The following is a 23,168-nucleotide window of genomic DNA, read 5'->3' as shown; positions in this document are numbered from 1 at the left end:
GGGTCCCAGGCTAAGACTGATTTTGTTTCACCAGTGACAACCCGCCATATGACAGAACACAGGCGTCCAATATTTCGCTCAATTGTCATGTTTTGATTGCATCTGTCACACACTGGTAGATCTTTAGATTGAGCAATATGATGAGCTTTTACATTTCCTTTCTTACATCTTCATACTGTATGCCTCTACAGGAATGAACTTGTCAACTCAGATGCAAAATGAATGAATGGCTTTTAATCACTTTGATAATGTTAACATTATTGCTTTGACAGGATAGCAGCAGATACAGTTTGCTGATTCAGCCACTTGTATAACGATCTAATGGGCTTTTCTGACTAATGCCATGCTCTAAAAATATACACTGGACTAATAGATGAGCTTCTGCTACACTGAAAAACAGGCTCATTAAGACAATTCCTCTGAAAAGTGGCATTTTTATGACAAGATACTGAAGCATTTAATTACCCTGTATCCTGACAGAGCTGAAAGAAATTAATTAAAGAGAAAAAAAAACTGTGCTGCAATGTAGCACATCTTGAGGTAGGAAGAGATGCCAATAGTCAGTAGCATAAAGGGGATTTTGAGAACTGCAAGGCTGTTTCCCCAAAGGAAACTGTCTGTTGATTGCCGTCCATTTACACAGAACAGAAGGCCAGTTTCTGAGAGGAGGTTTGTCATTACAGAGCAATTAATTTTCCCTGCTCTAGTCTGTGCCAGGAGAATATCAGCTGCTGTTAAAGCACAGAGGTTTGGGAGGGCAGAAGAGTCTTTAGTGATATTTGAGGTAATGGACTTGTTTTCACTGCAGTGTTAGTTTGGATTAACCACCCTTAAACTCATTCCCTGCTCTTCAAGCGAGTGCGTACGGAGAGTTAGAAACCCTGCCCAGGCTGCACCATGCAGCAGGGCAGCTCGCACGGAGGTTTTAGCAGCACTGGCCTACATGATTCCTGTGCCAGGAAGCTGCTCCAAGTGACTCTGAGTGTAACCCTGCAGCCAGCTGCGTTGGCGTAACCGGGGTGACAGCACTGTCACACACATGCAGATGGCATTAGCTCACCGTTGTTGCTGGCCCTGCCATCAAACATGAAAACAAACCTTATGCAATCCCTGTCCCTTGTGCAGAGATTTGCTCCTACCTTTGCTCGACGCTGACATAACTGTTTGTACAGTGGCATGGTAAACCAGATCAGAGAAAAGATCTTAAAAGTGTTTAAAAAAAAAAAAAATCAACCAAATACACACCCAACTTGTTTTATGATTTTTTTTCCCTTCTCACGCTATATTGACTCTCACTCCAGCTTATCACCCTGCTGCATCAGTAACCTTGCCGACACAACAGAAAAGGGGGTGGAAGGGTAGGAGGGAGGCCCTGAGAAGGAGACTGCTAAATCCTGCTTAGGCATCAAATGAGAAATCCACAGCCTGTGTTGTCCCCACTGCAGCTTTAAGCCAGCCTCAAGGCACATTTCCTTACAATGAGCTAACACTTACTCAGGCTAAAGACTTTTGCATGTGAATGCAGGCTACGTTAGAGGCCAGGCTTTGAGCTGAACTTCAAAGTGTTGCAGGGGTGAAGACATGCCCACAGTGATCCTGAGTGGAGCAGATGGAGTCTCCTCCCCACTACCCCCCCGTGAAGAATAGCTTCACTGGACACTGACAATGCATCGGCTGTTCCGTACAGCGTAGTCTGGGTCTTGGCTTTATAGCAAGTTTCAGCTTTAAAAGAACTAATGGCCGTGGCCTGCATGCCACGCCTGGTTTGCCAGGGCAAAGCCTCCAGCCCACCGTAGTTTCTAGCAGCTCTCTTTCCATTTGTATCAGACACACGTGGGTGACACAGCAGGCAGAAGATGGCAACAGAATAGATGGCAACCTCAGCTGCTCGGACAGCCGGTGCCAGTTTGTCTAACAGTGAAAGAGAGTTGATTTTTCTACCCCTTTTCCTTTTGTCACTTCACCATTTGATTTCTGTTCAGAGACAGCAATGTATGCTTGTCTTCAGAAAGTACAACAGTGAGAAAGTTGCAGTGCCAGGACTGTCACACTTAGAAGCCAAGTGACATGACTAGAAGACTGCATATCCTCCAGAGTTATAGGTTCACTCTATTGAAAGCAACGAAGCATTTGTTACTCTGCATTTAATTCTATACATATGCGTAAAACCTGGAGCTTTTTCCATTGTTGGCACAGAAGCACAGCCACACACACCTATTTATTTCAATTCTTTGGAGAATTTTCATTGTTCTGAATAATACAGTCCCAAACATACAGCTATCGAAGCACCCCTCTAAGCAAAAGTAGAATCCAGGCCACAGCATTAGGGAGCACACGTAGGTATTGGTATTGAAGAGAGATGTGTGTGGTAACAAGTCACTGCAAATACTTCAGCCAAGGGCACACCTATGCTCCCTGCCATCCTGCCAGATGTACCTGATCCACACTCCCTGCTTCAGAGGCACAGCTCACCAGCGAGGAACTTAAAAACAGCCAATGAGGCATGTGGCACGCGTCTGTGGCTGACACACTCTGGGGACACCAGTGAAGAACACACAACTGGCTGCATGGGTAAATACGCTGGCTAAAAAGGTCAGGATGCAATGAACTAGCTGGTCCCTCTAGTGCTTCCTTGCCTTTGACTGTCATTGGGAAGTCAGCATGAGAACATCCCTGCTCGCTCCCAGCCTACTGTCAGTGGAACGAAGTAGCCCCACGCCTGCTGCGCATAACTGCCTGCATGGGAAAGGTGACCCTTCTTGGCAGGAGAGAGACTGCAGCAGTTCCCTCCTTGTCAGAGCCACTCTTCACTAGCACAGTCAACACCTCTGTCCAAGACATTTTTATTGCACAATTAACAAAAAGAAGCAGCTGTTTAAACAATATATAGTGACAAGTGCTAATATTTTGAAGAAACACATCCAACTACAGAACATTCAGCACATCTTTTCCCTCCATCATAAAGGATAAGAGGACTGAAAACAGCTGAGTGGACATAAAGAGCCCACAAATGCCTTATTAATAAGTGTTTTGAATCTAATGATCTGTGAAACTGAAATGAGATTATTTGGATTATCTCATTAAACAAGAATAATAGCAATAGTAGCTAGTAATTAGGAGTGGGCCAATCCAAGGACAAACTAAATAATAGGGCCAAAAGATTCTTAATTAATACTCTGCAATTTTGTGCCTGTACCTCTACACACGGAATTTATGAAGAAATCAAGAATTGTGGCTAACAAAACAGCCTGATTTCAACAGCCAGAAATAAGCCACTGGTTACTTCACACCTGTATGGATGGAGGACATTCAGTCTAAAAAATAAACAAGGATTAAATGGGGCTATTTTGGCAGAGCTGGCCTCGAGGAAACAAAAACACATAGCCAAAATGTAAAATTGTTTTCAAAGGCGTAGCAATTAAAAACTGGTTCCAGGCAAACCTGCAAGGCAGGGGCACAGGCAGAACAGAAACAATACCTAATTTCAGCCCTTTGTTTTAACTGCTGGGCATCGCAACCTCCCAACAAAAGCATGACTTTTCCTGAAAGTAATTCCTGAACAGGTTCAATGCATAATTCAAGATGAAGCACCTCATGACTTTTATTTTTTAGATCTTGTTCATAGGTAAGTATCCAGAAGCTCTTGGCTCAGGCCAAAGAGCACGGCACCTCTGCAGCCTCCCAGGGAGGGATGGGGCATGAGGGATTAAACATGACAGATTTGGCCTCAGTGGCAGTTAGGTCAAAAGGTCCTTGGTATTGAAGCCCAAAGTAATTACTGTTGTGCAAAAACTACTGCTCCCATTGCCTTCCCTAAGTACTCTTTACTTAACACGAAAAGCAGGCAATATAATATACAGTGCAGCAGTAAGAGGCTTTTCCAGAGGATTGGATAAATGAATCTAAAAAGTTAAGACAAACTGCTCAGCGGCCTGGCACTTGACACACAGCACTGTCCTCTCCTGGGTTTCCTAAGGCAGCATGATCTAGCTGCACTTAATGCTCCAGAGTTATTGAGGTCACACCAGAGCCCAACAACAAACTACGGACTGCATTTATCAAGGGGAATTAAACTCAGAAACATCCATTTTATTGGTCAGGACATAAAGTGTTTATTTCCCTGTTAAGGCTTCGCTTCCACATACTGAATTATTAACATCAGCAAAGGAAAAAAAACGGGGGGGTAATTGAAGAAAGCTACATTGAAGAAAGATGTCTTTGTTACTAGAGTTATTTTATTAAGAACAGAAAATGGAGCCCTACCTAACACACTCATAATTCTCCATAGACTACAGTGCAATTTGGATCTTGCTTTTGTAGCAAGTTTGAACGATAAGAGAACTATGGTTTTTAAAATTAATTTTAAAGACGACAGTGGCTTGGTAGACATTTGAAAGACAAAGAGGAGGGAAAAAATAAAAGCAAAACCAATGACTACTCAATTACCCTGAAAGGTAAAGAGGTAGAGCTACCTCTAACACAAGAAAAGCACTTAGAATAATTCAAGACTGAGGAAAGAAACATTTGAACAGTCATAAAAGGGGAAAAAACCCACTCCAATAAGAAAATCCCAAACTGCTTTGGGGTTCCTCTGAGAAGAACTATGACACTACTACATATAAAACTAATTATCCTAGTTTTCTGGGTTTTGACTTGCCCATCACAGAGCTGCTTGGGCTGTGGCCTGCATGCCACAGAGGGCACGCGAGGGCAACGTCTCTGGGCCACAGATCCTTTCTCTTGGCTTTTCCCCATTTTATCACAGACATATGTGGGTCGCATAGCAGGGAGGGGAAGAGAGTCTCCCAGAAAAGGCATTGGTGGCAGCAGCCTCCTGCTACTGGGACCGCAAGAACTCATCTCATGCACAGTATCCCAGATTTGTTGGGTCGATGACACCGAGCATGAACTGAAAGCCTGCTGACGTGTCAAGCCTCCCCCGGCACAGAGCAAGCTGCATGACCCACACACCCACTCACTTCTGTGCTACCTGTCAGGCAAAGCTGAACTCTGCAGTCAGCATGAGAGTAAGGAGCAGTTAACAGATAGCTGTGCACCAAAAGGGATACTCTTCTGCCTCACACTCCTTCACTACCTCTTCACTTATGTCAGAACTAGTGTCTGCAGACTGAGCTGCAATAGTAACCGGCTTGCACTTTCAGCGGTAGCAGGCTAATACACCAACGTCTCTCAGATAGTAAACTGCATCCTACACAGCTAACGAGAGAACTTTGCATTCTACTTGCAGGCTGATAGCAAATGAGGGGGTCAAAGGTATCAGTGGCAGGAGCGGGGAAGAGGGTGAGTTAACAGAAAACAGCCCTGCACCTGATGGACAGGGAACGTATCTAAAGTGCACAGATGCAAAGACATTCTCCTTCACATGTCCTGTACCACTCAAGCAAGTTGAAGCCTACATCAACATGCATGAGGTTTGGCTCTTCTCGCGCCATGGAACTGGGGAAGGTTCCCGTCACCAGGAGCCAGCCTGGATGCAGACAGCTGGAAGGCAGCCCATTCCCAAGCCCTGCTGTGGAAACTTAGGCAAAACTAGATGGCAAATCTGTTTCCCTTTTCTCCTCCATGGAGAGATATGCCTGCAATTTGTTGTGTCCTGCATCAAGATGGATAGCGGTTTCTGGTTTGAAAGCAGAGCAAACTTCCTGGCAATGAGAAGTAAATGCTTGCAGCCTGGATGTGTGGAATATTTCTGTTTAAGATTGCTGTTAACTTGTATCTTGAGTGGACTCGGGCAGGTGAAACTGCATTTAAACAGGATGCTGAGTGCATGAATGATGCAGGTATCAGCATGTGCCCACCAGATATGGGAACTGCAGTAATCAGACGGGCCACCTTTTGTGCCCTCTGGGGAGAGGTAATATGGAGCCAGGCACCACCACTTCTGACAAGGTCTTTCAGCCTGAGAATGAGGTGTCTTTAGCAGATCACCAGGATACATTGACTTGGAAGGGAAGTGGTGGAAGAGGTAGCACTTAGACTACCCCAACCATCTATCTGGCACAGATCAGAGAAAGCTCCAAATAATGCACATCAGGAGCCCAGGCACTTTAACATACTCCCTGATGAGTCTCTGCACTGTAGTAAGTGCAGGAGTACTCAGGGACTAAGGAGCAATAAAAAAGCCACTGCTTGAAATACCCAGCACAATCTAACACACCGCTTGTCACTTTTTTTGTGGTCGTAAAAATGTGGAGTGATGCTAATGCTGCAGACCTCCAGGACAACAGTACACCTAACACCACTTCGCAATGGCAGTATCTTCCCATCAAAAAAAGAAAACACAGCAAGAGGGAATTTCCTACTATCTCCCAGCTCACATGAAGAGAAATATTAAGACTAAAAATATACAGACGGCTAGCTTTCTTACACACATCTGGTGCTTGTACCTACTCTGTAGTCCGATGCTAACTGGGCTTGCTTTGTTTCACTGCTGACATGTTCTTAACTCAAATGTTTAAGGATTAAAAGTCAAGATGCATGGAGTAAGGCCTATTACTCAGGGTATTCTGACTATAAAAGTTCTGCATTTTAAGACTGGCTGACCCACCCATGCAAAATTTTCAAGTCTTTTTTTAAGCAAAAAGAATCCTGCAAATTTGCTTGAGTCCAGGAGATGGAGCTTTGTGCAATCCACAAAGTATCTCCTGTGAAAGTTCTCATGCAGGCAGCTGAACCAAATCCAGACATATACCTCTAAATCTGTGTAAACACCCCCCTAATCAGTACTTTGGCACATCTGCTTTATTGTCAGTGTCGACTCTTGCATGACCCTCACCACTACCACCGCAGCCTTCCGAAACTGCTGCTCGGTTTTTGTGCTTCCGCAGAGCAAGCCATTGCAAAAACCACAGACTGAGTTCAATATGTGTGCTACAGCAAGGACTGCTGGGTAAACCTCAGGTTCACCATCCTAAATGCCATTTCACTTGACCTGCACTACAGAGTAAGTTTAACATGGTTGTTAATCATGTGGCACTCTAGAGCAAAAAAGAAAAATACCAACATGTATGCAACAGTGAAAGGAATACTCTCAGCCTAAACTGCAAGCTACATAAACAGTACTTAAACTGCAGTGTGCTGTAGGATTATCCATCATTGTGATGAACTGAAGCGAAAGCCTGTGTTTTGTTAAGCCATATCTATCATGGGTATCTGCAGTATGACATCTCCGATTACGGTTGCTTTCAAATGAGCTTTTCAGTTTTATTGGGGAGACAAATCTGATTGCTGCTTAATACCAAACAACACTGCAACAGGACGTGTTGCTTTGCTTAAATAAGATTGTTTCATTAAATGGCTCAGATTCAGCGTTAATAGTTTGATCTTCGGTTCCAACCAGAAGCAAAGCTGACAGGAATCCTTATCTGAAGTAGAATTTCTTACTAGAACAATTTGTGACCCTCACAATTTTATTACGCAACTGCAGAAGGTATGGATGTTTGCTAAGACAGAAAGACACAGTTTCCAGACATCACTGAAACCTAGGTTTTATCTATGCTTTAAGGGGAATCCTATATATTAGGCAGCTAAATCAAGGTGATTGTTGTGCAGTATTTTACTAAAGAACTTGTAAGTCAAGAAGTTTCAAAACTGAGAAGCGACAGTCTCAACTGTACAACATGGGCAAGCTCCTAAGTTTTCCTGCTTTTTATATCCTCCTTTGCTATATCTAAAGTTGCCATACACAGACAAGATAACAGTAAGAGACCACATCATGATCTGCTCTGAACTGGTAGGAGCACAGAGTTATGTGCCCCACAAGAGCACCATCAGGTAGACGAAGCTCTGAGACAAAGTCTGGTTCCATTTCCCTGGTGCTCTATCAAGGAAGGAAGGAAGACCCAGCCCAGCCGCAACCCTGGACACAAAGGGGCTGTGGAATTGTTCCCTCCACTCTCAACATTGCGCATGCATCGGTGCAAAAGGGGATTATCATAACTGCCCACTGTTGTCCACAAAGAGTCACACTATGGTCTCCTGTGCCAGAAGTAAATGTCACGGTCTGTGTCCTCAAATGCCTCTGTGGAACAGCCGCCATTCTCAGCTCTTCACCACTCCCACGTATGTCATTTACATATAAACCTCCATCTTTGTTTAAAGTGTAACTGTATTACAGGTTCACAGGTGGGACACACAGGGGTGGGATTTAGGACATCAGAACTCCATGCCTAGCTCTCCTACTGGCCCAGGCAAGCTATTTCACTGGTTTATGCCTCTGTCTGCCTGGAAAAGGTGGGGGAGAATCTACTCTATTCTTACAAAAACCACTGAGATTTATGGGCCAAAAGTACTATGTAGGAGGTAGATATCAGTGAAATGATGCTCCTGCAGCATCAAAGTTGCAACACTTATATTTGGTGAATTCCAGAAAACTAAACATTTTCTCCAGCACCGTCTATTCCTAGGTTGTTATACAACACTCACAAGTTTGATACTACTTGGAAATCAGGGCCACTGAAACACCGAGTCACCTCCCTGCACATCACAGGAATGTTATTTGTTAGTAAGGGCTTTATTTGTTTAATCATGTATGGTTTTGAGATCCTAACTTGATTGAAACTAGCTAAATACCATTATTTTAAAATATTATTCTTGTATTGCTTTACGGATACAGTGCGGCTTAATTGCAGACTACTAAAGCAAAAGAGAACCCAGACCTGAATGTACTGCTGAAGGAAGTTATCAGGAATAACTACTGAATTAAAGTCTAAGAAGGTATCTGTAGCATGAGTTTGAGCTGTAAATGGAATACCCAATACAAAAGATAGCTATTACTATATCATCAGTTTGTGAAAATGTATCTATTTATAGTCCTAGTTTTGCCAAGTCCAGCTATGCTGAGCAAGATGGGATGGCTTTACTTAAAGGAAAAGGAAGATGTTACGGTTTTTCCATAAAAACAACAAAACAAACAAACAAAAACCCAAGAGAAAAACCTCACAAGGACAGAAGATCTTTTACAGCCTGTATTTCACAACAGTTTTTGGTGTGCCCCACTGTCCACTAACAGATATTATACTGAGAGATGCTTCTGCCTCCTTTCTTGCAAATCTCAAATGCCTTCGCCATCAGAACTGATCCTCTGAGCTTTGGATCCTTCCCAAGTTCATTTAACCTGATTAATTTTTAATGGCTGTCACTGGTTATTTCACCCAGTCAGTCAACAGCTTCCACAGTTCAAAACGTTAGCCACCCTCTTCCCACTCTGGCATAACACAGGGCTCCAGATCTACAGAAATCATTCATCTGCATCATAAAGAACTTGAAGGAGCTGTAAAAGAGATTGATCCCTGACAGCTGCACTAAACTTGAAAGCCCCTTCCTGGCTCTGAAGAAGGAGAATTCTGACCTGAAAAGGGGTCTTGAGTGAGCAGCCTCAAAGGGAATAAAATATTAGCCTGTAACACCAGCACTCACTAGAAAACTCAGGTGATCTTTTAATGTAGGTACACCTCCTGCCTCAGGCACAGCCAACATAATTACTTGCCACACAGTATCTCTGTAACAGGCTGTACTTTACTTCTTTTTGTCCTAAGCACTGAGCAAGCCTCCACAAGTTAACTGCCAGTAGTTCTTCTCTAGTGGCCAAGCTCTGCGGGACAATGCTACCGTTTATCATAGCCAATACCTACGGCTATGCCATTAATGTTAACCTTTTATAATGATTCAGCTCCAGTTCCTGCATCTGTGCTGTTAACACCTTTAATAAATCCTGTGGCGACAGGAAAGAACTCACACTAGTGTCGTGGTTTAGCCCCAGTCAGCAACCAAGCACCACGCAGCCGCTCGCTCACTCCCCCCTGGTGGGACGGGGAGAGAATTGGAAGAGTAAAAGCGAGGCAACTCATGGGTTGAGACAAAGACAGTTTAGTAGGTAAAGCAAAAGCTGCGTGCGGAAGCAAAGCAAAACAAGGAATTAATTCACTCCTTCCCATGGGCAGGCAGGTGTTCAGCCATCCCCAGGAAAGCAGGGATCTGCGTAACGGTTACTTGGGAAGACAAACGCCACTACTCCAAATGTCCACCCCTTCCTCCTTCTTCCCCCAGCTTTATATGCTGAGCATGGCGTCATATGGTGTGGAATATCCCTTTGGTCAGTTGGGGTCAGCTGTCCCGGCTGTGCCCCCTCCCAGCTCCTTGTGCACCCGGCAGAGCACGGGGAGCTGAAAGAGTCCTTGACCAGTGTAAGTGCTACTTAGCAACAACTAAAACATCTCCACATTATCACCACTGTTTCCAGCAAAAACCCAAACCAGTCTCATACTAGCTACTACGAAGAAATTTAACTCTATCCCAGCTGAAACCAGGACAACTAGTCAGCAACACTGTTCATTACAAGGGTTACAGACTTCTAACCAGAAGTAAAATTTATCCCAAAAGCAGGAGAGGGTGGAAGGAGGGAAGCCGACATTTATCCAACTGCAAGTATATCCAGAAATCCTTTGGGAGCATGGAAAGGACCCTCGCCGGCATCCCATTTGTGCAGCAAACACTGCTGAACCATTTCCTGTTGCCAAGGTATGTGCTGGCGGAGGGAGGTTACCAGGGCACCACGATGTATTGTCATGCAAATGATGCAGTTATTGAAGGGACTTCCCAGCAACAGCACACATTTTTTCGCTAGTTTGATCCCAGCATTGAAAAGGAAACAAAACAACTGCGTGAACATGAAGCAGCATTGGCCTAAGCCAGAAACACCCACTATCCCAGAGCTATGGGAGTACCAAACCTGCCTTTGGTGAATTCAGTAGGCCCCAGTGCTCCTTATTTAAATGGGAACAGGGGAAAAAAACCAGCCCTTGAGTCCTGAGAAACACATGCGGTGCTTTTTAACTACATTGTTTTTCATGATCTGTAAGTGACGCTGAACACAGTGGAAGAAAGTGACACAAAAACCTTCCCTCAGAAAAATCAGAGTACGTGTTTCATTCACATTTTGCTCTTTGGGATTAGCTTGCACGCAATGATTTTGAGTTGAAAACCATAAAAAGCTTACTGGCAGAAGAATGCAACGGAGCACACACTTTAGAAGCTGTTTTCCAGAAAAAGCAGAAGATCATATACTTGCAGCTGTACATTTACAAATGCAAGTAATTTCTTGCCTTTTCTGATTGTTATTACTATAGCTTGCTTGACTTTTTTTTTTTGCCCTACCCAGCTAGAGAAATGCATGGTTTCCAGCAGCGGTAATGGCTTACCAGCAGAAAAACTGGTGTTTAAGTTTCCTTACGTGAAATAAATTACTAGAAGTTTCTTGGTTTTTTGCAGAAGTACTTGTAAACAGGAACTGTCAATTAGAAAAATTCAGAGGTAAAAGATGGTTTATGTGCCTCCACGAGGGAACCAGTCACACACGACAAAAACCTTCAGGTTCAACAAATATCTAGCAAAGCATCCTCTGGACATGACTAAATCAAAGCTCTCCCTTAAATCCTGTCAGGGTTAATATTTCCCATACCTAACAGCCACCTCTCAAACTCTTTCCTAAAAACGAATGTAGAAACTGCATGAGGCATCGATCACCTATTGATTTAACCACAGGAATAAAGGCTTACCTTTCTGGACTTACCATTCCAAGTTGAACTGCAGAAGTGCAGAAAACATGAAGTTGTGATCATACATTTGAATGCTGCCCTAGCTGACTCAAATCAGGGTAAGCCAAACTCATGTCACCTAAAGGAATGACAAAAATGGGCTTGACTGATATTAAAAAAAAAAGGGGGGGGGCCCGCCAAAAATTCCCTTAATGGGAATGCACACACAGAGCCAGAAGTGTCAGCACAAACACTTAAAGCACAGAAACTTGGAGACAGAAGAAAAAAGGTGCAAGCCAAGGCAAAACGGAAACAAGAGAGGGAAGATCTTCACGCTCCCAAGAAAACGGGCACTTGTGCCATCTCCCTGTGCCATGTCCAATGGAGAATTTGATGCTTCAGACCTGAAGGAAACCAGTTCCCTCCTTACCACCCTCAGTGACCCAGCAGTGACTGCAAGAATCATCGTTCTTCCTAAAACAACCCTACGACAAACCTTCCTGGGAAATGGCAGACAACCCTGGCCAGCAGGGCTCTGCAAGAGGAAAGGGCGCCTTGGCAACCAGCCTTCAAAACCTGGTTTATCAGCCAAAGGGAAGCAGCCTCTGCCATACACGCCACAGCTCTGGAAGAGCAGCAGAGCTGGCATGGGCTGAAGTCCAGTGGGAGGCTTTTGTGAACCAAACACACTACATGAACAAGCCTGGTATGGAACAGCAAAGCACAGCGAGGCTGCTGAGGGGGCACACACATACCATGGCTCAGGGTGGGAGCAGAGGCCCTGTGGCCGCACCTCTCTGAAGAAGGAAGGGCAGGCTTCACTGTGCCAGAGGGGCCAAGAGAGCTGGGAGTGGGGGAGGCTGGGAGCTCCTTTCTGATGCGTGCCTTGGCACAACACAGGAAAAGCTCACATTGGGATGGGGCAGGGTGGGGTGAGGTGGAAATCATCGTCCAGATTTATACCTGCTGGGAGAGAAAAAAAAAATACTGCAAGAGGAAAAGAACAACACTGGAAATTCAGAAAAAGCTCTGGAAATGAGGCAGAAACAAGAACACAGCTTCTGAAGGTTAAGCCAAGGCAAAAGAAACCCTGAAGAGATGAAACATTGTGACAGGAGAAAGCAAGTGGGCAGTGGGGCCCAAAGCCTGCACAACACCTGACTGCTGGGGAGAGGGAAGCCAGGGTGCTGCCTGGAGGTACTACGGGGCAGAGATGGTTTGTGCTAGTGCATATAAATAATTAATTTTGGGCAACTATTTGCAGGTCTGGATTTATTCCCATTATTGCATCTCTCCAGCTAAGGGAAGTACCCTGTATCTTCACCCAGAGCAGCAGGAAGGCTCCACTAACTCTCCCGGGCAGCTATATCGTACCCAGGCAGCTGGATCACAAGTTCTGAACTACCTGGAGCAGCCCTGGTGCTCAGCTACGTGGTAGGAGACCTAGACTTCCTGAAAGTTTCGCTCCCACCCAGGCACAGTCCTGTAGCATTGCCCCAAATGGTAAACTCACCTGATGCTTCCACAGGACCATATTCCTCCTGGCACCACACTCCTATCTCTTCAGGCACACACTGTGGGACCTCATCCTCCCAATGCGTTGCTCGACATCATGGTTCGTAGGGGTCTGCTCCCCTGAGAGGATCTACCCCTGCCCCTTGGCTCCACTGCTCTCACACCTGGCCAGGCACCCGATGCCCTGCAGCATACCACCTGCTGAGCAGACCACCTGTGTGCCCTGGGGCACACGAGTTTCCCGAGGGTGCAGTTCTGGTCATCGGTAGGGTAAGGGACTGACTGCCTTAAGAACAGTTTACTTAAGCTAGCCTGTGTGATTTACAGGAAATAGAATCTTTAATAATGCACGTAGTTGAAATATATGTGCTTAACAGTAGAATCACAAAACACCATTACTCTTTAACAAGATTGCCAAATGTTACAGGCAGTAAATATGGTATACTGCTCTCTTCCTCTATACTCAGGAATACCTTCAACACCTGGATCTGACCTTACTGCAAGCCCAGGACCTGTCCCTGGGTAATCCCATTCCTGACAGTATGCCACAAGGTAATTATTGACATGGTATTCCCCTGCTCCTCCATTCCTGTGAGACAGACCCTGCAACCACCCCTACCTACCCTTCCCTCTTCTGGCAGGGTCAGCTGCTGTCAGCACCACTGGATGGGTAAACGCCACAAGCACAGCACAGCCTGCTTTCAGCCCCGCTAGAAAACCACTGCTGGAAAAGACACAGTACAGATCGTGTTCAGACCAAAACACCCCAGCACCATGAAATACAACTGTGTAAGCTTCAACATGACTGTGCTCAAAACCACTGTTACCCTTTGGCACCACGTACATAGTAGCATTACAATTGTAAACACATCACCTGTTCACTGGGTTGGACCATCAGCTTTGACACTTCATCTCTAGGTGGCACCACTTGCAACATGTAACTTCTTAAAGACGCTGGTGTTTCCAAGCGCCATCTGCTGGTACTTTCATTCTTTGCATATAGCTATTTCAGAACAATGGCTAGTTTCCATGGGCTTTTCAGTCGGCAATGCCTCCAACCCCAAAGACTCACAGCAACTTTTTTAAGTATCATGAAAGTGGTTTATTGCATCTATATCCCAGAACACTTAACTATTATTGTGAGAGCCTGGCAAATAATCCAACAGCTGTCAGAAATGAAAGCAAGCATTTTGACAGCATATGGAGTCTGGCAACTTAGGATGAACCAGACAGTAGCACTTCAGAGTTCAACTGGACTGCACTGCTTTTCTTTTAAAACTGCCTTAATCACAAGTCTACATTTAGCTTCATAATCAGGGCAGAGGAATCCTGTGCTTCTGCAAAATTAAATCCAGAAGTTGCCAGGTTCTACTGGTTATGATCTAGAAAGTAGCTACTACACTATACAAAAATGTTAGGTCTTATTTAAATTTACTTTTTAATATACCAAAAGTTAAGTAATGCACCAAGACTTAGAAGCAACAGTAACAACAGCTCAGAATAACTCCATTTATAATTTTCTCCTAAAAACGAAAAAGCCACCAGTCTATTCTCCACATTCCTCCAGCAGAAAGATGACTCTCAAGGTCAAAGCTATTCAGAACCTGGACACACGACCCCAGCAACAGTAACTATTCAGCAGCCCTAACCCTTCGGGTGTAGGGAAAACCACTACAGTAAAGACATAATATCTGAGGAGAGCTAAACTGTTGTCTGTATTTACCCAAATCTCAAAATTATTCTTAAAATACTTACAAATGACAGCAACAGTTACTGTCAGAATGTGGGTGAGGTCTGCTTAAGCTTTCTGCACAAGGAACAGATTCACGTTACCTGCAATGATTCCATCGACCTCTCCAACTTTGTTTCCCTTTTTCCTCCCCTCCCCCTACCTAATCCTTTCTGCCTTCTAAATTTCCAGTTCTTCCATCATTGTTTTCTTCCCCAGTTCTTCCTGCAGGATACACAGAGGCACGGCCCCACATGAATAAAATACATTTGCTGTGCATGACTAGGTCACTTCACAAACTTGAGTCTATCAGATCAAAAAGCTGCACAGTTTAGGCGCAGACACAGACTGTGCAGCTGGTCTAGAACAGCAACCACCACTACCCAGATCTGACACTGCACGATAGCAATGTGGAAACCATGGCCACACGTCTGCTTCACCTTGAAAACTACCCATTTACATGCAGTATCCTGAAAGGGGCAAAAGTTTGTAAGACACCAACCATTTAGAGACAACACAACCTTAGTTAATGAAAATTTATTCTTTCAGTAAGTCATAGCCAGCTCTTATGCGACCAGGGCAGAAGCTGTCGATGATTCACTAAAAAGAGAGAAGAGAAATATTATTGCAAAGGCAGTTTTTCAAACTAGTTGCCAAAAATACTACTGCAGTTCAAAGCTTTAACTACCAGCCGTGAGCTCAATCGCTACCTGTTTAAACCTTTTTATGGCATAAAGAAAGACTTCATCCTTCCTTTTAAACTACAAATACTAGAATATCAGCACAAAACCACATATTCCAAAACGCGGCTAGTTGCAACTGAGTCTTCAGAAAAAGAGCTCACCCTGACATCTATGGGAATTCTCCTATTTTGGCTAAACTTTCCTAGAGAAAAACTAGAAATGACTTTCATTTTTGCCACAGCTAAGCCATTTCTCAATTTTTTTTTAAGTAACATGAACTATAAAAGTATCTGAATGAGAACAGAGACTGCAGTTTGTATGAAATATTATAAAAATTATCTATTAGTGACTTCACTTATTGAGAATTTTTTTTTTCCAAGTGTCATGACAGTCATTTTACTCAGCAATAAGTTCCATTAATTGTTCAGTTAATATTTTTTTGAAAATACCTATTATTTGCTGCCTGGTATACCTATAACCCTGATCATAATGCACACATTGCCCTTTGAATAACAGCCCCCGCATATTCTTTACAAAACCTAAAAGACCCCGGTGAAAACAGTAACGTAAGAGAAGACTTACTACTTCCAGTTGGGCGGCAGCACTCTCTTGGTTTTGTAATAGCGAGCCAACCTATGGATTCTGCTTTCGATCAGAATCAGGCGGAACTTGGCATCTTTATCCTTGAAAAGAAAGTTATGTTACAACCAAGCACTACTTTAACTTCTCACTGATGTGTAATTCAGACGAGCTTTAGTAAAGTAAAAAAATCCACAGCTACTGCTACAAACCCCACACTCCCTTTACCAAAGTCTGACGAATCCCGTAAAATCAGAACAGGACCAGAAATACAGGGTTTAAGCAACATTTTAAAGATCCTTTTCACAGATAAAGACCATTATCCTTTATCAAGATGTCTCCCCAAACCTCTAAGTTTACTCAAGGGAGGGGCTAACTGGAAGTATACACTAAGAGTCTTTGATTCACCAAGTTGTAAACAAACTACGGTATTATTTGAAAAAATAAACATAGAGCATTATCTACTTAAACTAGCACTCACCTTTCTGTTTCTCTCAAGATGTTTTCGAACAGCAACAGCTTTCTTGATCAAGTGATAAAGATCCTCTGGAAGGTCTGGGGCCAGTCCCTTTGATTTAAGGATTCTCAGTATTTTGTTGCCAGTAACAAAGCGAACCTGGGCAACACCATGGGAATCCCTCAGGATCACACCTGAAACAAACATTTACATCTCACACTGAAAAGAAAAGCTTTACACAAACAAATCTTGTGACACCAACCTTACAGTTACAAGACATCCAAAGAAGGTCTTCTCTAAATTAAAAACCTTTCTGGTGGAAACTGTGAATAAGTGGTAGACAGTGAGAGAGCAAAATACAACTCACAGAAGCTGAAACGCTTTACCAGATAGATCTTAACAGACAGCTAAGGCACCCATCACATTTAGGCAGGTAACATATGTAGTGCTACATTATTATCGGGACATTTTCAACAGGGTTCATTAAAGCTAGGTATTAAATCACCCTTTTCTCTACGGTTAACAAAGATGTCATAGACATCTTTACTCTAAAAAAATGTACTGTACCATAGGGATCATTAATACTCGCAGGATTACAAAAAAATAAAAAACCACACCCACCAGAAGTTCACACAGCACATAACTACACTGCATAGCTTGTGACCATATGAAGTTGGAGCATGCATACACTTAAGCAGAGCTTTTGGGGTGGGGGGAGGGTTAGTGTCCAAACTACCGAGAACTCGTCTATTACGCAGCTACAGTGCCTGGCTCAGTAAGCTCCTAAACACAGGGCTGCTGATATTGGAGATGAGATGTCCAGTCTTTCTCCAAGAAACTGGGCAGACTAAACTTCCCCAGAACACCTGTCAGTGGCCGTTCCTAAGGACATGTTGTAAGATTAAACAGATGCTTCACATCTTCTGCTTGAAAAAACAAAACAAAACACAACCCTCCCCCCCAATACATCACCAAGTATGCTTCTTGCAAGAACGAGATACATTTTTTATGGTATCCACACAGTGAATACACAGGTACCTCAGAAAACCTGTATTTTCTTGGCATATTATTTAACATAGGTTGAAGGAATAATTACAGTATTACAATCAGAAAACTGTGTTTTGTCTGTTTAGGAGTTTTATTAATATGCCTTACCAATTTGTGAGGGGGTCAAGCCTTTTTTAGCCAACTTGTAGATTTGTTCCTTTACATCATCAGATGTAAGTTTCAGCCACTAAAGAAAATTAGAAAAAAAGAAGTCAACAACTCACAAAACCTGCTTAATACAGAGGCATAGGCTAGCTTTGAGAAAGCTTTTTAGAAACGGTAGAAACAGATGCTTTGTAGTGTTTGAAAAAACAATCAAGAACTGAAATTGTACTTCTAATGACACAGAAGCTTTTTTACATATTTTAAACCTGCAGTGCTAATGAAATATGGTGGGGGAAGGCAGAGTTGAAGGAAAAAAGTCCATATAGCCTCCAACCAGCTGCTTTATCATGAGTTTACTTTGACTGACACAGTGCAAGTATGAACACAAATTTACAGAGGAAAAAAGAAAACCACTGCCATGGGGAAGGATCTTTTTAAAGAGGCCTTTGACAGAAATGCAAAATTAAGACTCATTTAGCCATCTTTTAGTAAGGCACATACAGAGACTAGCGAAAAATCAGACTTTAAGCACACAAATTAAATTAAGACAACGCCAACAGGACAGGTAATCCTTGCTTGTTCAACAAGGTACAAAAGCTCCTAGGTTTTTTTTGCCTTTTTAATACTGTAACATGAAATAGAAAAGCAGAGCGAAAAATATATTTGGAAGTGCTCTATAGATTACAATTCAAAACAGAATACAAATAAAACTAAGCAAAAAACCGCACCAGTTTTTTTTAAAAGTATAGCATTTGAGCATCCTAATCATTACCAAACTGTTTAATCATCAGCAGCATCTCAAGCAGCTTCACGTTATTTTACTTTGTTGTATCTTTTTATTTTCATGATTTGTGCTTTAGTTTTGTGTTTCCATTTAACCATTTTTCAGTACACGCTTTTCCATACACAACACAAATTGATCTTTCCGCCAACAGATTTTCCAAGACATAGTCCTGCAAAGCAAGATTGATTAAGCAGCTGCTGGTTTAGCTGACAGGTATGCCTTTTAAGTGCAAGTACCCTGAATGAACTAAGGGCATGCTGACATTACCTAAGTTGGTGCTCTGACCAGTGAATTACTGTTGCAAACAGTTTAGGAAAGAACCGGTTTATTCGACAACAGCAAAGGCCAAACTCGAGCATGAAAAAACCTAATTTAATATCTAGAAATTATTAATATACAGACTAAACCCAACTAAAGTAGTACTTAAATAAAGGGAGGTACAGAGAGGAAAATAGACTTTCTTGCCCAACAAATCATCGGGCCAGGAAACGATACTTGCTTTCTCAGTATTCTAAAGACCACAGGCATTTTACCAGGCCATAATTTAAAAGTGACGACGCAAAATAAAATATTACAGGTCTCTCCGCTTCTTTCCTTTTCCCGAGCGCTGGGAAGCTGCGCTCCGGGCAGCGGAGCCCGCACTGGCCGCCACAAGGCGGCCGCCCAGGCCTGTCCCAGCGCGCACCGGGCGGGGAAGCTACTTACGGTAGGGACACTGCGTCTGTAGGGCAAGGCTGACTGGGACAAGCCCTTTCTGTGGGAGGAAGCAGAGGGATCACACGCTACACGGAGCCGGACACGGTGACTGCCGCCCTAACCCCACCACAGCCGACCCGGCCTGCAGGGCCGAGGCCCGCAGCCTCCCTCCTCGCTCGGAGACAGAGCCATCACCAGCACGGCCGCGCCGGCACAGCGCCGGGAGCCCAGTCACCACAAACATGCCCTGCCCGGGGCCGGCCTAGGAAGCCCGCACCAGGCGCCGGTCCGAGCCTCTCCCCACCCTGCCGCCATATTTCCACAGCCACCAGCCTTCCCCCCCCCGCAAAATCCCCATCCCCACGCACGCGGCGCTGCTCCCCTAGCAGCCTTTCTGCTGCCACACCCGTCCGCAGAGCCCTTTTAGCACCCGCAGCAGCGCCAAGCCGCCCCCGTACCCAGCCCCGACCGCTTACCCGGGAGCGTGCATGCGACCCATGATGGCGGCGACAGGAAAGAAGGAGCGCGGCGCGGCGACTGCCTTTCCCGCCCTACTTCCGCAGGAAGAGGCGGCCCCGCACCTAGCCCCGCCCCGCTCCCGCCAATCAGGAGCGGTCACGCGCAGCCTCGCCGTTCCCGCCCCCGCCCACTGAGCACCAGCACACGGGTTGCGTTTTGGTTCATCCAGAATAGCGTTTAATGTACTCACAGGACAGTTACGGGGTCACATTTAACCCGCTGGGTACGGGCGCGGCCGAGGGCGACACTATACATCTTTATTAACGAGCTCGTTTAATGAAAGCATTTGGTTGTTACAGATACGGGGCGGGGGGAGGCCGAGGCTTGGCTGCGGCCGGACGTCGTGGCGCGCAGCGCTGCCCTGGTCACAGTGTGGGCGGTGGGAGGGCGGGGGCCTGCCGCAGGGGCACCGCGAGGGCGGCGGGCGCGGGTGGGGCTGCGTGAGGTTCTTCTACACGACCCTAGTTGTAAAAATAGAACACAGAACTTTGATAAAAGATCGCACATGCTTCCAGAGACGGGCGGCTGTAGATCGTAAAAAGGCAGTAATAAAAGTTTCAGTGCAAAGTTCTATGTTAACAGAGAAAAGGAAGAGGTCTCGCCCCAAGCTGTTACAAGGTCTGTACAGACAACTGCATTTCTGGCTGTAGGTCACATATTGCATAAAAGGTTTGTTTTCTTTTCATCAGACAAGATATAAAAAGCTGTTAAAAGTACATTTTCAAGCTACTTTGTGTACTGGTAAATTTCACCTCAACTGAGTATTTTCCTCTTTCACTTTTTTTTTTTTTTAAAATGTAGTACTTTAAAGTCTTATTGCAAGAATTACTCTTTTCTTAATTGAGAATAGTGCAAAGAGGTGCAAGCTTCGTGCTGTTCCTCTACATATGAGGAGCGGCCAAGGCCAGATCCCATAGACAAAATAAAAACCATGGCCATAAAAAGCTTCAGCCAGTGAATATTTCGAAGAGTAAGGGAAAGGCACAAAATGAGTTAAGCTATGAAGAAGATTAAATCAGAAGTCAGGACGAGTGCTAAGAATAATACAGTACTATACATTTTTTTCCCAGTCCAGACAACTGTTAAAACTGCAAATCATTTCTTAAATGATTTTAGTTTATTTGTATTTTGTGCAGTAAGACACTGTGCTTTAATAGCAAACTGCAAAAAAGGCAGTACATATTGCTTTCATTTTATTTCACAATGGAACGTTTCACAAAAACAGTAGTCTACTTTCCTGTGTTTAAGTGACTTGTGATTCTAGTGATGGAATGGAGTAAGTCTCAAAAGCATCAAGTGAGCAGGAAATATACCTAAGTTAGTTATAGTTTATTATTTACAGGCTATATACTAGATTAAAAATACAAAGAAGATGCCTAATAAAACTGGGATTTGGGATTTGTTAGTGCCCATTAGTATCAACCCAGTTTCTAACATTCAAGATATTCTTAGCTCTTTATTTGTAATAATTATATGAAATTGGACCATGTATTTTAGGCACCAGGAGATTCAAGTTTACTTCTCTCTTCTGTAGTGAAGGGAGATTGGTCAGTAGGAGGGGAAGGAAAAATCAGATTATGAAATAGGTTTTTAGTGTTGGGTAGATAGAAGGCTTTCTCTGTATTATGTTATGTTCATAGTTGCATATTGTACTTCAAAATTTTACTCTAGTCATAGTCAGTGGTGATAGTCTGTCTTGCTTCAAGATTTAGTTCTAAAGAAAAGTGCAACTTTAACCTATAGCTTTGTTTAGACAGAACATGACCATCCTAAGCACCCAGTAAGGTGAAGAAAAAGGCTACACCTGTAGTGCAGAAACACCTAATTAAGTAACTAGTGGTATTAATGGAAGATAATAAGTCACATTTGTACTCCACTTTCACAATACAGTTCAATTCTAATGTTCCTTGGAATTAAGTATTTTTAGTGGACTTAATTCTTTCTGGGATTGAGAAAGAACACTGCTGTGAACTGTTAAAAAAAAAACTTGGACAGTGTTTGAATCAGTTCCACATTTTATCACTGCAGTATTTATAAGTTCTAGAAATTAAGACATTTCAAAACACTGAGCAGCTGGGCACATTTCCTACAGCACCACACTCAGCCAGCCTTCCTTTAGTTTTTGGAGCTCATGGGTGGAAGACGGGTAGAAAAAAAAATTAGAAAAGTTGCACTAACTGTGACGATCAGTGTAAGTGATGTTATTTGTAAAGAGCACATCTCAGGAAAAGACTTCCAGTAGGACCTGCAAGTTATCAAATACAAGAACGTTCCCCCTATTTAAGGAGCTGAAAGTTATTGTATACATACTTAAATACCAGAAATGAGGTAAAAGAGAAGCATTTGAATTATAAGGCACCATTATTTACAACTTCCATTATTGGCATTCACTCCAATAAGTATTAGAAGCATGAATTTGGGATTAACTGCAATGCTACAGAATTTTTCCAGCCCTTCAACCTTCATGTCTACAGGTGTGTGAAGCCACCAAAATTTTACCTGTCACTGCTTCTGTGATGTCTAGTTAGTAGTGGGAATGTAAGCCTAAAAATACGGCATTTCTTTGATGTTCTCCCGCGTTGTGCCATGGATGACACCACAGTTAAAAATTAAAAGCGAAAATGCACTATATCCACAGGCCTAATGATTAAGTTATGGTTTAGCCAACCAGCATGGTCAAACTGTTCATCTCACTTTCACGGATGGTTTAAAAACCCCTTCCTTTACCCACAGTTCAAACACTTAAATGATGCTTAAACATTGCATAAGCATAAAACAGGTTTTCTAGAAATCCTCCAGATTAGGCTACATGAACATTGGTCCAACATATCTGTTGAAACGCAGAGTCTCTTGTTTTAAGATGTGCAAGTTCTCTTCAAGTAGGAAGATGCAAAAAGCACAAGTGAATACCGTTGTTCTGGTCTTACTCAGGTGTAGAAACGAGTTCACAGATAGGGTACAGCAGTTAGTCGATACCAGTTAACAGTCTCCTTGCTCAAGTTGAAATCCTTTAGTGAGAGTGTTATCCCACCCAGGAAAAAGTTCTCACGTAATGATTCTGCACTGAGCACACTTAACTGAAGTTCCCTCTGTTTCAGCGTCTCCATGCTATATCCACTGTACACAAGCTAGAAGGTAAGAAGGCAAGCATTTTTTGGTTATCCAAATCAAGTTATACAGATTGCCCTTTCCTCTGACTGCCTGAGCCACTGATGGACATTGTTACTGCACATTACAACCATTCACTATGTCTGTTTCTCAGAGATGGGCTGAAGTACATCCATATTTTATTTTGTGTTCCAAGTGTTAAGTGTTTAAAAGGGCCAGTGTTTTCACATGGAAGTACTATTTCCATGCCAAGGCTTCTGAATTCATTCTTCTCCACATTATGAATCAGTGAATCCAGGGCAGGGGGATCTTTAGTTTTAAAATTCCTTTCTTTCTCCCCATTGCTCCTCAGAGTCAGTCTGAGAAATTTCTGCTTACTTGTAATAGTACA

The 23,168-nt window shown here is 43.5% G+C and overlaps 2 protein-coding genes across 5 annotated transcripts in view; both read right to left on the bottom strand.

Annotated features, from left to right (window-relative positions):
- Positions 1 to 15,320: 15,320 nt before the first annotated feature.
- Positions 15,321 to 19,738, bottom strand: RPS13 (ribosomal protein S13). Its single transcript, XM_075094679.1, has 6 exons — positions 19,627 to 19,738; positions 19,160 to 19,208; positions 17,674 to 17,752; positions 16,543 to 16,712; positions 16,065 to 16,165; positions 15,321 to 15,399 (listed from the first exon to the last, which is right to left on the bottom strand). Exons 1-6 carry the CDS (start codon positions 19,647 to 19,649, stop codon positions 15,366 to 15,368), a joined length of 456 nt encoding a protein of 151 aa, XP_074950780.1. The 5' UTR covers positions 19,650 to 19,738; the 3' UTR covers positions 15,321 to 15,365.
- Positions 19,739 to 19,818: 80 nt separating this feature from the next.
- Positions 19,819 to 23,168, bottom strand: part of PIK3C2A (phosphatidylinositol-4-phosphate 3-kinase catalytic subunit type 2 alpha) — a 78,759-nt gene continuing 75,409 nt past the window's right edge. For all 4 annotated transcript variants that reach the window (XM_075094673.1, XM_075094675.1, XM_075094672.1 and 1 more), the window contains exon 33: positions 19,819 to 22,797. In XM_075094673.1, the coding sequence (XP_074950774.1) occupies positions 22,615 to 22,797 (183 nt within the window). In that variant the 3' untranslated portion in view covers positions 19,819 to 22,614. The remainder of the gene's footprint in view (positions 22,798 to 23,168) is intronic.

Source organism: Phalacrocorax aristotelis, chromosome 5 (genome assembly GCF_949628215.1).
Source record: "Phalacrocorax aristotelis chromosome 5, bGulAri2.1, whole genome shotgun sequence".
NCBI lineage: Eukaryota > Metazoa > Chordata > Aves > Suliformes > Phalacrocoracidae > Phalacrocorax > Phalacrocorax aristotelis.
Note: the sequence above shows the minus strand (reverse complement) of the source record. Positions and strands in the feature narration are given on the sequence as shown.

What these genes read in the sequence shown, in the direction of transcription:
- RPS13 (XM_075094679.1), bottom strand. Translation starts at nt 19,649, where the DNA reads ATGGGTCGCATGCACGCTCCCGG. An exon ending in GGTCGCATGCACGCTCCCGG is followed by an intron (nt 19,209 to 19,626) that starts GTAAGCGGTCGG and finishes TTCCTCCCACAG; the next exon opens with AAAGGGCTTGTCCCAGTCAG. An exon ending in CTGCCGCCCAACTGGAAGTA is followed by an intron (nt 15,400 to 16,064) that starts GTAAGTCTTCTC and finishes CTCTCTTTTTAG; the next exon opens with TGAATCATCGACAGCTTCTG.